This window comes from Bufo gargarizans, chromosome 1 (genome assembly GCF_014858855.1).
Source record: "Bufo gargarizans isolate SCDJY-AF-19 chromosome 1, ASM1485885v1, whole genome shotgun sequence".
In the NCBI taxonomy this organism is placed as follows: domain Eukaryota; kingdom Metazoa; phylum Chordata; class Amphibia; order Anura; family Bufonidae; genus Bufo; species Bufo gargarizans.
The window spans coordinates 144,045,513-144,064,953 of NC_058080.1; the positions used below are offsets into that span (position 1 = coordinate 144,045,513).

At 41.9% G+C, this 19,441-nt stretch overlaps 1 protein-coding gene across 1 annotated transcript in view; it reads right to left on the reverse strand.

The window, feature by feature from the left end:
* Positions 1-16,484: 16,484 nt before the first annotated feature.
* Positions 16,485-19,441, reverse strand: part of LOC122925332 — a 135,653-nt gene continuing 132,696 nt past the window's right edge. The window contains exon 17 of the mRNA XM_044276721.1: positions 16,485-16,700. Coding sequence (XP_044132656.1) covers positions 16,485-16,700 — 216 coding nt within the window. The remainder of the gene's footprint in view (positions 16,701-19,441) is intronic.

Sequence of the window (19,441 nt, forward strand, 5' to 3'; positions counted from 1 at the left end):
GTTCCTGATTGTTCTTGGGGCATTTTCCCTTCAGCTTTGTCTTCAGCAAGTGAAATGCATGCTCAATCGGATTCAGGTCAGGCGATTGACTTGGCCATTGCATAACATTCCACTTATTTCCCTTAAAAAACTCTTTGGTTGCTTTTGCAGTATGCTTTGGGTCATTGTCCATCTGCACTGTGAAGCGCCGTCCAATGAGTTCTGAAGCATTTGGCTGAATATGAGCAGATAATATTGCCCGAAACACCTCAGAATTCATCCTGCTGCTTTTGTCAGCAGTCACATCATTAATAAATACAAGAGAACCAGTTCCATTTGCAGCCATACATGCCCACACCATGACACTACCACCACCATGCTTCACTGATGAGCTGGTATGCTTAGGATCATGAGCAGTTCCTTTCCTTCTCCATACTCTTCTCTTCCCATCACTCTGGTACAAGTTGATCTTGGTCTCATCTGCCCATAGGATGTTGTTCCAGAACTGTGAAGGCTTCTTTAGATGTCGTTTGGCAAACAGAGAACAATATGAGTGAATAAAATATGTATTTATTTGAACCTTGATCATAGAAATATATATTGGGAGTGATGTCCATAAATTATAACTATAACTTGAGGGGAAAAAAGGGGGAGGGGGGGTGTTACCCTTCCAAAATTGGACTGGAAAAATAGTACATGTAGTAAATATGTAAAAAGTTGAATAAATTACAGTCATAAACTAATATATGATGCAAAATTTCAGGTTAAGAAGATATTTTTAAAATGAGAAATGAAAAAAATGCATATATTATGCGGTGTATGTATTGGTTTTACCCTTTTAGTGGACAAGGAGGTTCCTCGTGTTTGCAGTCCCGCGTCAGTATAGAGTGTATATACATTTCCTTGATGGTAGCCTATAATCAGGCGTGAAATAGTTTTTGTGAATAGTCACAGGTATGAGGATGTAAAAAAGAATATATAGGTGGTAGAGTGATCACTCTCCATCACATGTCCCTATGCATTCATCTCCCGATGGGTAATTCAATAATAGATATCGTTCTGTGATCACTGAATTGAGGATCTGTGAGTAGATCCAGATAGCTTTCAATGAGATAATTTCCTTAATTGGAAAATTTATAGGATGTTTGAGTTTGTCTCCTCATTTTAAGTTAAAATGTATACCAGTCACTGTTAACATTCGGGTAAAAAAAACAATGTATCTATCAGTCAGTTGTTGCGCCTGGTGTGGCGTCCCACACCTTGTTAAGGCTCACACTCTGACTCAAAATACCTTCTCCAGTGGTTTCGTTCCTTACAGCTGCCGATGCGCCTTCCAGGGTTGTATCCTGTGGATTTTCTCCTTTGGCGTCCCACGTGTAGGTGACGTCACTGGCGTCCCACGTGTTTCGGGTCTGTTGGCGTTTGCTGTATTCGCAGTCTTTGTGGAAGGTTTGGGATTGGAAGCGCTTTCCAAGATATTCAAAAATTGAATCAAGCTAATGATTTTGTTGTGGGTTTTTCTGTATTCCTATCACCATACGCGTTTCGGGGGTCTCAACTGCCCCCTTCATCAGTGGTTACCCGCCATCTATTAATGGGCTGGTTTATATATCCTGTGTCTAATTAACGTTGAAAGTCTGGACTGTATTGTATTGTGTGGATCTGGCAAGTCTCATGATGTTACTTCTTTTCCTCTTTCGTTAGTTTTTTCTGGTTAATGATTACATAGGAATCAATATTGTCGTCTTTAGGTGAAAAGAAAATGGAAAGTGGATAAAAGTTATATCGCTTATGTGGTATGGTTAGTGTGTTTTTTATATGTGGAAGTAGCTGATCTGTGTTCCTGAATGTATTCTATATTTCAAGAGCATTCCATGGGTTGGATTTTGTAGATGTGGTAAAAGGTGTCAGTTTTTTTATAACTTTTCTTTTTTCTTTTTAACATAGTAACATAGTAACATAGTACATAAGGCCGAAAAAAGACATTTGTCCATCCAGTTCGGCCTGTTATCCCGCAAGTTGATCCAGAGGAAGACCCCTCTCTAGTAGCTATAGCCTGTAATATTATTAAGCTCCAGAAATACGTCCATGGCCCTCTTGAATTCCTTTATTGTACTCACCATCACCACCTCCTCAGGCAGAGAGTTCCATAGTCTCACTGCTCTTACCGTAAAGAATCCTTTTCTATGTTTGTGTACAAACCTTCTTTCCTCCAGGCGCAGAGGATGTCCCCTCGTCACAGTCACAGTCCTGGGGATAAATAGCTGATGGGATAGATCTCTGTACTGACCCTTGATATATTTATACATATTAATTAGATCTCCCCTCAGTCGTCTTTTTTCTAAAGTGAATAACTCTAATTTTGATAATCTTTCAGGGTACTGTAGTTGCCCCATTCCAGTTATTACTTTAGTTGCCCTCCTCTGGACCTTCTCCAGCTCTGCTATGTCTGCCTTGTTTACAGGAGCCCAGAACTGTACACAGTACTCCATGTGTGGTCTGACTAGCGATTTGTAAAGTGGTAGGACTATGTTCTTATCACGGGAATCTATGCCCCTTCTGATGCAACCCATTATCTTGTTGGCCTTGGCAGCAGCTGCCTGACACTGGTTTTTGCAGCTTAGTTTGCTGTTTATTAAAATTCCTAGATCCTTTTCCATGTCAGTGTTACCGAGTGTTTTACCATTTAGTATGTACGGTTGACTAGCATTTTTCCTTCCCATGTGCATAACTTTACATTTATCAGTGTTAAACCCCATCTGCCACTTATCTGCCCAAGCCTCCAGTCTATCCAGATCCCTCTGTATTAGTATACTGTCCTCATCAGTGTAAATTACTTTACACAGTTTAGTGTCATCTGCGAAAATTGATACTTTACTATGCAAGCCTTCTACAAGATCATTAATAAATATATTGAAGAGAATAGGGCCCAATACTGACCCCTGAGGTACCCCACTAGTGACAGTGACCCAATCTGAGTGTGTACCGTTAATAACCACCCTCTGTTTTCTATCACTGAGCCAGTTACTTACCCACATACAGATGTTTTCTCCCAGTCCGAGCATTCTCATTTTATATACTAACCTTTTATGTGGTACAGTGTCAAATGCTTTGGAGAAGTCCAGATATACGACATCCATTGATTCGCCGCTGTCAAGTCTAGAACTTACCTCCTCATAGAAACTGATTAAATTAGTCTGACATGACCGATCCCTCACGAAGCCATGCTGATATGGCGTTATTTGCTTATTTCTGTTGAGATGCTCTAATATAGCATCTCTCAGAAAACCTTCAAACAGTTTACCCACAACAGATGTTAAACTTACCGGCCTATAGTTTCCAGGGTCTGTTTTTGGCCCCTTTTTGAATATTGGCACCACATATGCCATGCGCCAATCCTGTGGGACATTCCCTGTCAGTATAGAGTCTGCAAATATCAGAAATAAGGGTCTGGCTATGACATTACTTAATTCCTTTAGGATACGGGGGTGTATGTCATCCGCTCCTGGCGATTTGTCTATTTTAATCTTTTTAAGTCGCTGATGTACTTCTTCCTGGGTCAGACAGGACACTTTTAATGGGGAATTTATTTTTGCATTCTGCATGTCATCTGACAATTTATTTTCCTCAGTGAATACATTGGAGAAAAAAATATTTAACAGCTTTGCTTTCTCCTCATCGCTCTCTGCGACTTCCCCCTCATTACTCTTTAAAGGGCTGACACCTTCAGATTTATACTTTTTAACATTTATATAATTGAAGAACATTTTAGGGTTAGTTTTACTCTCTTTGGCAATTAATCTCTCGGTCTCTAGTTTGGCCGCTTTTATTTGTTTTTTATATGTTCTATTTTTTTCCTTATAGTTTTTCAGTGCTTCCGTGCTACCCTCCTGTTTCAGTGAATGATATGCTTTCTTTTTGTCATTTATTGCTTTCGTTACAGTTCTATTTATCCACATTGGTTTCTTTTTATTCCTTAACCTTTTATTACCATACGGTATGTACCTCTCACAATGAGATTTTAGGATGTTTTTAAAGATATCCCATTTTGTGGCTGTATTTTTATTTTTGAGGACTTTGTCCCAGTTAGTTTGGCCTATGGCCTCTCTTAGTTGGCTAAATTTAGCTTTTTTGAAGTTTGGTATTTTTGTTCCTCCCTGTAGAAACGCTCTTTTGAATGATAATTGGAAGGTTATTACTTTGTGGTCACTATTTCCCAGGTGTCCCCCAACCTGCACATCTGTTGTTCTGTCCGGCCTATTGGTTAATACTAAGTCCAGTATGGCCGTCCCTCTAGTCGGGTCCTGAACCAGTTGGGAGAGGTAATTGTCTTTGGTTATTGCCAAGAACCTGTTTCCTTTATGAGATATACAAGTTTCAGTTTCCCAGTCTATATCTGGGTAGTTGAAGTCCCCCATAATAACCACCTCATTATGATTTGCCGCCTCGTCTATCTCGTCTATCAATAGCGCAGGCTTTATAATAGGCAATATCTGTGATTATATTACTTTTGTGCTGTTGCTATAGTGACTGGAAGTCAATATTGTGGTGTTTAGTTCAAGACATTTTTGTTTTAGACGTTTATTGCTAATAAAATCGCTTGTGCGGTAGTGCTGCGTTTTTTTATGGCATTGATGCGTTTTTATATATGATTTGCAGCTAGTGATCCCAAAAATTTCCCATGGCAAGATTTCTTTTCCAGAGCTTTTTTTTTTAAAAAGAAATATTTTATATATTTATTCCTTAATATTAAAGCTGTCTAGATCTGTAATTAAAGGGAATTCCTTTGCTCGAGAGGTGTGGGTAGAGTAGAATAGATGGTCCCCCCATTGAAGATGTCATGTGAAGAACTTCTTTGTGTGGTTATTTGATGATTTTATTGTGGGGGGAAACGCGTGTTGAGCATAAATGGACACTATTGGGGGCATCTAGTTAAGTGGGTATATACAGACGTGGACAAAATTGTTGGTACCCTTTGGTCAATGAAAGAAAAAGTCACAATGGTCACAGAAATAACTTTAATCTGACAAAAGTAATAATAAATTAAAATTCTATAAATGTTAACCAATGAAAGTCAGACATTGTTTTTCAACCATGCTTCAACAGAATTATGTAAAAAAATAAACTCATGAAACAGGCATGGACAAAAATGATGGTACCCCTAGAAAACACAGAACATAATGTGACCAAAGGGACATGTTAATTCAAGGTGTGTCCACTAATTAGCATCACAGGTGTCTACAACCTTGTAATCAGCCATTGGGCCTATATATATGGCTCCAGGTAATCACTGTGTTGTTTGGTGATATGGTGTGTACCACACTCGACATGGACCAGAGGAAGCAAAGGAAAGAGCTGTCTCAAGAGATCAGAAAGAAAATTATAGACAAGCATGTTAAAGGTAAAGGCTATAAGACCATCTCCAAGCAACTAGATGTTCCTGTGAGTACAGTTGCACATATTATTCATAAGTTTAAGATCCATGGGACTGTAGCCAACCTCCCTGGACGTGGCCGCAGGAGGAAAATTGATGACAAATCTAAGAGACGGATAATCCGAATGGTAACAAAAGAGCCTAGAAAGACTTCTAAAGAGATTCAAGGTGAACTTCATGCTCAAGGAACATCAGTGTCAGATCGCACCATCCGTCGTTGTTTGAGCCAAAGTGGACTACATGGGAGACGACCAAGGAGGACACCATTGTTGAAAACGAATCATAAAAAAGCAAGACTGGAATATGCCAAACTACATGTTGACAAGCCACAAAGCTTCTGGGAGAATGTCCTGTGGACAGATGAGACAAAAATCGAAGTTTTTGCCAAGGCACATCAGCTGTATGTTCACAGACGAAAAAATGAAGCATATCAAGAAAAGAACACTGTCCCTACTGTGAAACATGGAGGAGGCTCTGTTATGTTCTGGGGCTGCTTTGCTGCGTCTGGCACAGGGTGTCTTGAATCTGTGCAGGGTACAATGAAATCTCAAGACTATCAAGGAATTCTAGAGAGAAATGTACTAGCCAGTGTCAGAAAGCTTGGTCTCAGTCGCAGGTCATGGGTCTTGCAACAGGACAATGACCCAAAACACACCGCTAAAAACACCCAAGAATGGCTAAGAGGAAAAAATTGGACTATTCTAAAGTGGCCTTCTATGAGCCCTGACCTCAATCCTATTGAGCATCTTTGGAAGGAGCTGAAACATGCAGTCTGGAAAAGGCACCCTTCAAACCGGACACAACTGGAGCAGTTTGCTCATGAGGAGTGGGCCAAAATACCTGCTGAGAGGTGCAGATGTCTCATTGACAGTTACAGGAAGCGTTTGATTGCAGTGATTGCCTCAAAAGGTTGCGCAACAAAATATTAAGTTAGGGGTACCATCATTTTTGTCCATGCCTGTTTCATGAGTTTATTTTTTTACATAATTCTGTTGAAGCATGGTTGAAAAACAATGTCTGACTTTCATTGGTTAACATTTATAGAATTTTAATTTATTATTACTTTTGTCAGATTAAAGTTATTTCTGTGACCATTGTGACTTTTTCTTTCATTGACCAAAGGGTACCAACAATTTTGTCCACGTCTGTATGTTTCATAACAGGAGTCTATATGGAATTGCATATATCGATAGTGCTTTAATCTTCCTTCATAGGGTCTTTCTGTTTTTTCAAATATGGAACAGGGATAGATATTATCACTATATAATGGCGATGTGATTTATCTGTTTTGAGTGTGAGGGTTTCTTTTGGGACCACTTCTAAAAGTATGTTGTGGACATATGTTGGAGATAATCACTAAGTGATCACTCTACCACCTATATATATATTTTTTTATCCACATACCTGTGACTATTCACAAAAACTATTTCACGACTGATTATAGACTACCATCAAGGAAATTTATATACACTTTTTACTAATGCGGGACTGCAAACAAGAGGAACCTCCTTGCCCACTAAAAGGGTGAAACCAATACATGCACCACATAAAATATGCATTTTTTCATTTCTCATGGGGGACAATTACTACTGTGGAGCAGTGTGGGGGACAATTACTACTGTGATGGTAGTGTGGGGGATGTCGCTATTGGGTAGGAACTATAGGGGCATTTCTATTACAAGGACATATTAGGGGACATTATTTTTCAGGGACACTATTATCTGGAGCACAATATAGGATGTTATTATTACTCGGGGTACTCTAGGGGACATTATAATTGCTGTAGACACCATAGGGACATTTGGGGGTCATTTCAACTTTTAATTTTAGACAGCTCCTTTTGAGACTGCAAGGTAGAATCTGATTGGTTGCTATGGGCAACTAAGCCAATTGTACTATGCACCAGTTTGATAAATGACCCCAATTATGAGAAATCTAACATGTCTGTGTAACAAACTCTGTAGAGACGCAATGCGGCTGAAATAATTTTTCATGGCGGCCTGAGTCAAACGGAGGAGAAGAGGAAAGAGAAGATCAACATGACAGGAGATGTCACTGGATGTAAGAGGTATGTGGTACTGTATTCCCCTATATGTAGAGCTGGCTCCCTACTGTGACCTGCATCTTATCTTCTCCTCCAAGTGTTTTTTTTTTTATTATAAGGCTACTATCACACTAGCATTAAAGTTCTCCAGTATTGAGTTCTGTCATAGGGTCTCAATACCGGAAAAAAAACACTTCAGTTTTTCCCCAATTATTGTCAATGGGGACAAAACTGAACGGAACAGAAAGGAATCCTCCAAAATGCATTCCGTTCCGTTTAGTTGCGTTCCCAGACTAGAGAGCAAACCGCAACATGTTGTATTTTGCTTTCCGTCCTGGGATGTGGAGCAAGACGGATCTGACACAATAGAAAATTGATCCGTCCCCCATTGACTTTCAATGGAGTTCATGACGGATCCGTCTTGGCTATGTTACAGATAATACAACCAGATCCGTTCATAATGGATGCAGATGGTTGTATTATCAGTAACGGTAAGTGTTTTTGCTGAATCTTTCTGAATCCTGCCGGATCCAGCCAAGACGCTAGTGTAAAAGTAGCCTTATTTATGTATTTTAAATTTAGCAACAAAAAATTTAATTTGGCTCCTGGGTATTTTTGCAATCCTATGTAACACTACAGATAACATAATGTAAAAGGGTTCTCTGGGATTTACATATTGATATAGGTGATGTGGGAGGTGCAATATGTGGGTGTGGCTTGAGAGTGGGCAGGGACACAGGGGCCCCATAATATCCTATTTTCCGTGGGCCCCATGAGTTGTCAGTCTGCCCCTGTCAGAGGACATTACAGGGAGGACGTATAAGAAGAGACAACTACAACTCCCAGCATTTTCCTGGCTCTTACGTTGAATCCATACTTCTCCACACAAAACTCGGTCCTCTCATGTCATATGACATCATCACAGGCCCTTCACTACCTCAGTGCATCCCCACCGCTGAGCTCCGCCCCTATAATCACATTGTGATGTCATCACAGGCCCTTCAGCTCTTGCTAATTGCTGTTATCAGCCATTAGCAGAGCACTCTTACTAAGGGCGAGACGGACATAGCGGGACATGCACGCAACCGCCCAGGACAATAGTGAAAACGGGACGGTTGAGACCTATGACTAAGGGTCCATTCACATGTCCGCATGAATGGGTCCAAATCCGTTCCGCAATTCCGGATTGGGACCCATTCATCAAAAAAGATAGAGCATGTCCTATTCTTGTCCACAGCCACGTTCAAGAATAGGCATTTCTTTCACAGTGTCGGCTTTGTGTGGTACGCAAAATGCGGAACGCACATGACCAGCGTTCGTGTTTTGTGGATCCGCAATTTTCAGACCGCAAAACCCTTGCTGACGTGTGAATCGACCCTAACTACTGTGTGTGGGACACTAAGGAGGCATAACTACTGTGTGGGGGCACTGAGGAGGCATAACTACTGTGTGGGGGCACTAAGGGGACTGAGTGGGGTTGGACATGTATATATAGGCACTGGGCAGAGTTACAGGTATGGCATAGTGTAAAAAATGTAGCCCAATAGTGTCCCTCCTCAGGTCTTTTAAAACTTGAGAGGTATAGCTGAGCCATTAGCAGAAGGAGCAGACATAAAAAACCTGAGCAATTTTAAGTTTAAATTTCTGGTAGAAGGTACTTATGCTTTAACTCTATCCAACTGTAGGTTACATTATTTCACATATCTAGTGGCACATTAGAATTTGCACAATATACATTATGATTTCCAATGACTACGAACCAGTTATCTAGTAAATCGTATAAATATATATACCGCACCTGCAGACACTATGTTAAATTTTAATACCTTAATTACTAATTAGAACATGAAATAAAACTTGAACGCAGATCTTCAGGCTTGCTTTTCATACTTAATTTTCAACATTAATAGCCTGATGTACAATACATTAGCTGCACGGCGTATTATAAATTGACAAGTAAATTGGTTTGAATTCTGAGGAGATTACAAATGACTTGATAAACACGGAAAATGAGGCTTATGGCTTTATAGTACAATATTTGACTAATTAGGCAAAGTAACAGCTTCAGAAATGAACATGTCTTCAGTGATTCACCAGTCAGACGATGAGCGCACAGCAGGCGCAGTTCTACATGAAGGTAACTTCCCCTGTGCTCATACAGATTCGAGACAAAGTCATTCAGACATAGTAACCATGAACACTAGGGGGGTCATTTATGAGGACCGAAGTCTAGTTAATAACCCATGCGCTTGCAGTCGATCCGCTGAAGTTATGAAGAGGCGCCGGCATCTACATGACTTTGGCGCATCCAGCTCCAATCAAAATCTAAGCCAGCTTCCTTGCTGGCTTAAATTCAGACCATTTTCTACGCCTAAAACAGACGTAGAAAATCATAAAAAAGACAGGCATGCCGGCCCGCCCACGCCACGTCCCCTTTATTAGACCTGACGTGAGCAGGGAAAAGTCACAGATTGTGGTGCAAATAACCTTTGCACCGCAATCTGTGCCAGAAATATGCCATAAGTAGGCAAATTTAAATGACCCCCTAGGTTTTCTTTATACAGTGGACATCTACAGGAAATACAGACAAGAGGTAACCTTTATGTACTCCATTTTTGCTGTATAGTGTACCCACACAGGAGGCATAGGGCAGAGATGATGGGAGTGTGAGTAGAGGTTCCGACAGTGGTCACAGTCCTCACGGTGGTGATGGACCTCTCCAGCTTTCCCTGGGTCGCTCACAATTGTTGGGAAGGGCGCATCCTTTCTTCCGCTCGAGGCACAATCTGGGTTTTAGGGTTTCCTGCCTGATGGTGGGTTGGAGTGCCCTTGGTGTTGGTGGTGTATTGTGGGGTTCAAGGCAGGTAGACGGGCAGGGAGGCATGCCCGAAAACAGTCCACAACGATGAAGCCGCTTTTGCAACAAACAATAGTTCTTTACTGGAAATAACGGTGGCAAAGCTCAAATACACATGCCCATGGTAGTAGTCACAGGCAGACACAGTGTGGGAACATAAAGTCATAGACAGGTCCAAGTTGACAAGAGTTGAGGCAAACTCAAGTAGACATTGACAACTCAAGTAGGCAGGGGACATTGACAGATACAGCTAAAAATATGAAACAGCCTTTAGTACGTTGACTTTTTACGGTGCTTTGCGGATTCCAGTTGTGAAGTGGGTACAGTTAACATATACAAGTGCGTTTTTCAGGTGGACCACGCTGCTCCAGAGCAAATAGATAATCCTCCTTTCCGAATCAAGCAGATATCACTGGATATGGGAAAGCATTCAGGTCATATAGATCCACTTTCTCCTTTCCTTTGTGCACTTCTATGGAGGATCAAGGTTGCTGCAAATAGTGAAGTACAATCACAGAAATTAAACTGTGAGGTAGAAGCCAATTTTCCCCACTTTAGGGGAATAAAAAATTCCTTCCTGACTCCAATCAGGCAATCAGAATAACTCCCTGGATCAACGACCCCTCTCTAGTAGCTATAGCCTGTAATATTATTACACTCCAGAAATACATCCAGGCCCCTCTTGAATTCCTTTATTGTACTCACCATCACCACCTCCTCAGGCAGAGAGTTCCATAGTCTCACTGCTCTTACCGTAAAGAATCCTCTTCTATGTTTGTGTACAAACCTTCTTTCCTCCAGACGCAGAGGATGTCCTCTTGTCCCAGTCACAGTCCTGGGGATAAACAGATGATGGGAGAGATCTCTGTACTGACCCTTGATATATTTATACATAGTAATTAGATCTCCCCTCAGTCGTCTTTTTTCTAAAGTGAATAACCCTAACTTTGATAATCTTTCAGGGTACTGTAGTTGCCCCATTCCAGTTATTACTTTAGTTGCCCTCCTCTGGACCCTCTCCAGCTCTGCTATGTCTGCATTGTTCACAGGAGACCAGAACTGTACACAGTACTCCATGTGTGGTCTGACTAATGATTTATAAAGTGGTAGGACTATGTTCTCATCACGGGCAGTTGTCAGTGTTAAACCTCATCTGCCACTTATCTGCCCAAGCCTCCAGTCTATCCAGATCCCTCTGTAGCAGTATACTGTCCTCTTCAGTATTAATTACTTTACACAGTTTAGTGTCATCTGCGAAAATTGATATTTTACTATGCAAGCCTTCTACAAGATCATTAATAAATATATTGAAGAGAATAGGGCCTAATACTGACCCCTGAGGTACTCCACTAGTGACAGTGACCCAATCTGAGTGTGTACCACTAATAACCACCCTCTGTTTTCTATCCCTCAGCCAGTTACTTACCCACTCACAGACGTTTTCTCCCAGTCCGAGCATTCTCATTTTATATACTAACCTTTTATGTGGTACAGTGTCAAATCCTTTGGAGAAGTCCTGATATACGACATCCATTGATTCGCCGCTGTCAAGTCTAGAACTTACCTCCTCATAGAAACGGATGAAATTAGTTTGGCATGACCGATCCCTCATGAAGCCATGCTGATATGGCTTTATTTGCTTATTTCCGTTGAGATGCTCTAAGATAGCATCTCTTAGAAAACCTTCAAACAGTTTACCCACAACAGATGTTAAACTTACCGGCCTATAGTTTCCAGGCTCTGTTTTTGGACCCTTTTTGAATATTGGCACCACATTTGCTATGCGCCAATCCTTCCCTTAGGATACGGGGGGTGTATGCCATCCGGTCCTGGCGATTTGTCTATTTTAATCTTTTGAAGTCGCTGTTGTACTTCTTCCTGGGTCAGACAGGACACTTTAAATGGGGAATTTATTTTTACATTCAGCATTTAACCCTGTAGAATGATCCGGTGTTGGGGAAAAATATCCCTGACCAACCGAGTGTGATTTTCAGGAAGGCTTTGAGTCTTCGCACTAGATTAGTTCACAGTTCTATACATGTTGAGGATCTAAAAAAAGGAAACAGATTTACCTGTTGTGGGTTCTGCCTGCCGTGTCAGAATAGGAAAAAAGAAAAAGGGACACACAGACTGTGTATTATAATCAGAAGGATCAGGATTATAAAGTAAAGGGGCTTATTATCTGTGAGAGTGTAGGGGTGGTCTACGTGTTGGAGTGTCCATGCGGCCTCCAATATGTGGGCCGGACTATGAGGAAATTGAAGGTGAGAATTCAGGAACAAAAAACACAGGGGACATTGACAACTCAAGTAGGCAGGGTCAGCAATACAATAGTGCAGCCCACAGTACCAACCTGCCAGAACCAAACACCACAGTGCAGCACAATATTCTGCCCCAGCGGAACTAAATACCACAGTGTAGAACTAAATACTGTCCCAGCAGCACAAAATATCTCCCTAGAAGTACCTGACGTTCCCAGTGTTGATTAACAGTAAGAAAGTAAGGTTGTTATGTACCTGGTTGGCAGCCACGAGGAGGGCTCAGGCCCTCCCCTGGACGTTGGCCCTCTAGGAAGTTTTCCTGTGGGGTCTTTGGCCAGTCCACCCCGGTCACAAATTTTATTGAACATTAATCCAACAGATCTTACACGTCTTGCAGTGCAGAGTCAATCATCCTATATATTCCTTACTTTCTCTCTCTTTGATCAGCCACAAGGGTCAATATCTCTCTTTATCTCTTTCAATCTCTCTTATTCAAAAAAATGCAGCACTATGAATGCCCATCTGCAGGGTATATTAGCAGATCTACAGTCTGCCTCCATAGTATGCCTGGGTCCTTTAAAACTTTCTATTCTCCGAAACAAGTGTGCTATGGAGTTATCTCTACAGATAAGCATTTTTTTTTTTTTTTTAGCACGCACCTCCTCTCACTGGCTGATATACTCCAGTATATCTCACTTGCTTCCTCAGAGGTTGGCATAAGGCACTGTCTCACTTTAGTTCCCTTGGTGCCTGGTTTCTCCTAGGGCTACTTTTTACTTCCTCCTTTCTCACTTTCTCTACTCCAAGCTCACTCATATGGAGAGGGTGAAGCAGCCCCACCTACCAACTGTTCCTAAGGGTCCATTCACACGTCTGCAAATGGGTCTGCATCCGTTCCGCAATATCGGGAACGGGTGAGGACCCATTCATTCTCAATGGGACAGAAATGGATGCCGAGAGCACACTATGTGCTTTCCGCATCCGCATTCTCCGAACTTCTGGGCTTAGGCCGCGGCGCCACAAAAAAAATAGAACATGTCCTATTCTTGTCCGCAATTGCGGACAAGAATAGGCAGTTCTATGGGGGGTGCCGGCCGGGTGTATTGTGGATCTGCAATTTGCGGATCCGCAATACACTACAGACGTGTGAATGGACTCTAATGGGTAGGTGTTAACTCTGTTTGCAACCTTTAGGATGGATCAAATAGAAAGACATTTAACCCCTTGTGCAGTGGGCTGCCAGCGCACTGCATTTATTCAGTGGTCTTTAAAGCCTCATTATAGTAAGCATCTATCACTTTCAAATTTTTGTAGAAGATCCATAAGCTAACATGAGCTATACTACGACATAAAGTAACACCAGTCAAGGAAACCAAAATTGTATTTATTTATTTTTTTCAAACGTGAACTTTTATTAATTTGATGCAATTTATACATAAGAAAAATATCAAAACCTGAGAAACTAATCATCAATCACCTCCATCCAATAACCATGTAAGACAAATGGACTGTAATTAGATTCAAATCAGGATTACAATAGGCAGAAGAACATTAAAAAGTAGGCCAAGTGGAACATAAATTGGTGGACACAGAATACAGTACGTTATTTGTATAAAGTATCATATGTAGGGCGTATTCTACTAATACAAAGTACTATGGCCTACTTTATCAAAGTATCTAAAAGAATAACTGGCCCATGTTGCCCATAGCACCTAATCACAATGCAGAGCTAATTTTCCAGAGCAATTTAAAGTTGTTGTCTGTGACACTAAAGGGTTTATCCAAGATTTTATATTAATGGCCTATGCTCAGGATAGGTCATCAAAATCTGATCAGTGGGTGTCCAACTCCCGACGCCCCTGCTGTTTTACGAGGCCACTGTGGTTGTGCTTGGTATTGCAGCTCAGGCCCATTCACTTGAATGGGACTGAGCTGTGCCTAGGCCCTGTGACCGATGAATGTGACATTATTGATTGGCGATGGTGCTGGTAACATTATTCACCTGATGAAGGGGAATTTGTCCCCAAAACGTGTAGTGAGCTTGCAATAAATATTTCTGAATATACGACATAAGCACCTGGTTGGTTCCTTGCGCTGAGGGATGTTTACAATCTGATATTGATGACTTTTAGCTTAGCATCCCATGCCTGCCGCTGCCTCGCTCGCCCGCTCGCTGTCTTGCTTATCCTCCTTGTCCTGCCCAGTGGCCCAGTTGCTGCCCTTATTCTTCCTTGCCCACGAAGGGCCCAGCCACCAGGATCTTATTCTGCTCCTACAGGCCACAGTCTTTTGGCGCAGGCACTTCTTGGCCTAGACTCCTCTGCCCACCTATGGGGTATGTGCGTACTTCCTTGCTTTTAAAGGGCCAGTGCGCACATCTTTATTCTTCCCCAGCCTATGGCTGGAGGTCTCTGAGTATTTTAGATGCCTTCCACAGTTGGAGGATGCCTGAGCTTAGGTTCTTAGTTTTCTAGTTTAACCAGTGAATGTGTGCTATTCTGACTGTCCACCCATGTACAGAACTTCTGCCTGTTAGCTGATTCTGATACTCTGCTGCCTGCTTTGACCTTTTTGTTTCGTTTTTCAGAATTGCTACCTGCGTTGACCTCAGATTAGTTTTTCAGAATTGCACAAACTCTGCCTGTCCTGCTCTCTGCCTGTTAAATGACTACGAGTATTGCCTGATCCCTTGGTGCTTTAAATCGGTGTATCTCACACTCGTGGGTCAGCTGCAACCTACTGTGGGACTATTCCCAGAGGTAGCGCCTTAGTTCACAACCATTGTCCATAACAATGACCTATCCTGAAGATAGGTCATCAATATCAAAATCCTGGACAACCCCTTTAAGGAATGAACACTGAGCTCTGGGTGCAGACATGTCAACCTAGAAGAGTCCTTTACAGGGTGATACTTGATCATTGGGTCATGGCAAAAATGGATTGGTATTTTCTAGCAGAATTGCTTATATAAAAGGGCTTGGATAACTTACAACCGATGATCTGTAACAGTACTCCCACCTCCATAGTAGCCAACATAATCAACCATTTAAACCCCACCACCGGGACCTCTTCCAAAATGCTCATGCAACAGGTGCAAACTGTGTACTTTGAGGTAAATCTGCACTGCTCCCTTTCCACCTATTTCCCAGGACTGTTGCCAACTATGCTCCTACTATGTGCCATCTATAATACTGGTACCTTAATATCTGATATCAAAGCTAATATGTATCAGCAATATTTAAATACAGATCAGTTTGATGCCTAATGTATGTTGTACATACCAAACCAGTATCTGATATGTGTTAGACTTTTTGCAATATACACCACTTTGTTAGTATTAGGCCTCATGCACACGGCCATCGCCCAGCCGTGCCCGTATTGAGGCCCGCAAACAGCCGGTCCGCTATAAACGGGGCATCACGGAAGGAGCCGGTGCATAAGGGAGGCATGGAAGCTAAAAAAAAAAAATTCTATATTTTTGCTGTGCGGATGGATCACGGACCCAAGTTGAATGGGTCTGAATCCATCTGCGGCAACCACATGGATGGTGCCTGTGCATTGGGTACCGCAAATTGCGGTTCCCAATGCACGGAACAGCCGTTAGTGTGCATGGGGCCTTATACTGTAGATCAGTATCATGTCCAGGAAAAGACACTGACAAATTCCAAATGGGCTCGGCAAATTAATCTCAATGTAGGCAGGTTGTCCACACACAAATCAATGTAAAATGTCAGAACCAACATGTCTTCTCTGAAAGTCACAAATATTGAGGAGGCCTACTATGAAGTCCTACAGCAGTTAACCTCTTGCTTGTTGTGACAGGCAAGACTGCGGTACAGTGAAGTAGTGTTTAACTCAGGCTGGATATAGTGCCCATACTTTTTGTACATTTTAAAGATTGAAAATTCCTCAACACTTATTTCTTGGAAATTTCATGCCTAATGGCTTTCGAATAATTTTTTCCTTGTAGAGCCTCCAAGTTTGCAGGGTGGCGTAGCATTCTCTGATCTTTGTCTCTGTTGGGAAACTGTGCACCATCTCTTGTGCAATCTGTCTAGCCTTCTCAGGTGCTTCAGCCAGGAAAAGTTTTGTTGGAATAAAAATGCAGTCAGCTCCTTCACTTATCTGTTAAACAAAAATTATTGTCATCCAAAAATAACCAATTAATTGCAGAATTGTCCATAGTGTCAAGTAGAAGTTGGAATATGCATCTACTGTATGTAGTACTTGTGTAGGTCTCAACTTTCTGTTCTGTGCATGGTAATGTTCAGGTTAGTGGACTGGAAGTAATGGTCATTAATGAACACACTGGCTACATTGATCCTCAGAAATATTTTTTGCTGAATAGAAAGTTGAAGGGTATCTGTCACCCGCATTCCTGACTGACTGATGCCATTAGTTTCAGCTCTGATATGCTATTGTATTGAGGCTAGCTACTGTCCAGGGGGTGGTACCCAGAACTGATTCTCAACAGGAAGTAGACCACAGTGATATGACAGTGTGCAGTCACTGAGGATCTACAACAAATCCAGATGAAAAAGATTTGAAGATTTTTTAAGAATTCTTTTTTGTTGAGTTATTACAGTTGTCAACATTTTAAAACATTTTACGAGGAAGGAAGCAGTTTTGGGTCAAGGATCCTGGGGCTGGGCAGAGACTGTAAAAAACTCGGGTGCCTTAAAATAGGGTCAGAATGGGGTACAATAACAGTGAGAACTCCCCATTACTGATCCCCCTGAAAATTTTTGATTCTGATGTAAAGTTTTTTTATACAGTTTTTTGAGCCAAAGCCAGAAGTGGGTTGAAAAGGAATGGGAAATATAATGGAACGGTTTATACTTCGCTTTTGGTGTGACTCCACCCTAAATGAGTTATCCCACAAAAGTTTTTGTCACCTATCCACAGACCCCATGTCATACCAATAATGAAGGTCCCTGAAGTGCCCTATCTGAATGAAGCGCTAATGCATATGCCAGTACACTGCTCCATTAACTTCTATCGGACTGATGTAGATTGTGCTCCGTCAATCTCATAGATGTAAATAACAGTGCACCAACATACACACTACTACTCTGTTAAGACAGGGCACTCGGGGACCTTCATTCTTGCGATCACTGAGGGTCCCAGCAGTTGGACCCCCATTGATCTGACATTTATCACCTATCACCACATAGGTAAATGCTGTTCACGGGATTGTGTCTAGTATATAAGGGCTATAAACTTTTGCCCACACATAGTGTCTTTAGAAAATGACCAATTGTCTTTAAAAAAAATTGGGGTGATTTCATTTTTCCATGTCACTATCTATGTTGAAAAATGCCTATATCATGCAGTTTTCGTACTGGCTACTAGGCCTAAGGGCTCTTGCACACAAACGTGTGAACCATATGGCTGCTGTATGCAGAGACAGAACCCATTCACTTGAACGGGGTCCGGGATCTGCATCTGACGGTCCACATCGCAAAAAAGTAGTACATGCACTACTTTTTACGCGGTGCGGCGGCACAGACAGAAACCTCTCGGAAGCACTCCATAGTGCTTCTGTGGGGTTCCGTGCCTCTGGTTTGCACCCGACCTTGAATAGGTCCACACCCATGATGTGGTGCACAAACCGCCGGTGCCCATATACTGCAGACATGCTGTTTGCGGTCTGCAATACGGGCACGGCAGGGCAACGGTCCTGTGCATGAGCCCTAAATATGTGAAGACTTCCTCTTCTGTACAGGCAACTTTACAGCAGTTGTCTTATTATCATCACAGGCAGGATTACAGTGGCAGATAGATAGACAGACAGATTGATCAATCTAGATCAGAAATTAAAAAAAATAGATTTTACATTTTAAAAAAAATGATTTAAGCTATTCAAGCATTTTGTGCCGACACATTGATTGAAAACTCGGATAATGCACCGTTTGTCATCCGCGTCCTTGATCCGTGTTTCCAGTCCGTCAAAAAAATAGGACCTGTCCTATTTTTTTCACGGACAACGGTTCGCGGACCCATTCAAGTCAATGGGTCCGTGAAAAAACACGGAGGCACACAAGATTGTCATCCGCGTCCGTGATCCATGTCTGTTTTATTATTTGCAAGGCAAACTTGACTTAGATTTTTTTTCTATTTCCTTCATGTTTGGTGATCCTCCAAAAATCAAGGAAGACACACGTAAACAAAAACGGAAACGGATCACGGAACAACGGAACCCCGTTTTGCGGACCGTGAGAAAATACTGTCGTGTGCATGAGGCCTTAAGATAATGATTTTTTTATTTCATGTTTTCAGTTGAAGTTTGCGGGGAAGGCTACAGAGAATACTTGTTGGTTTGTAGCACATGTTTTAGGGTACTTTCACACTAGCGTTTTTCTTTTCCGGTATTGAGTTCCGTCACAGGGAGCATTCCGTTCAGTACGCATCAGGATGCATCAGTTCAGTCCCTCTTACGTTTTTTGGACAGAGAAAATACTGTAGCATGCTGTAGTTTTCTCTCCGGCCAAAAATCCTGAACACTTGCCGGAATGCAGAATCTGGCATTCATTTCCATTGAAATGTATTAGTTCCGGATCAGCCATTAAAATTGCCGCATTGACGATTCCGTTCTTCCGTTTCGCTCATGCGCAGACCTTTTACTCTGTGAAAAAAAAAAATACCGGATCCGTTTTTCCAGATGACACCAGAGAGACGGATCCAGTATTTCAATGCATTTTTTAGACGGATCCATCTGACAAATGCCATCCGTTTGCGTCCGGATTGCCGGAACTGCCTGCCGGAATCCTCTGCTACAAGTGTGAAAGTACCCTAAGGCCCCTTTCACATGGGCGAGTTTTCCGCGCGGGCACCCACACTGAATCCGGACCCTTTCATTTCTATGG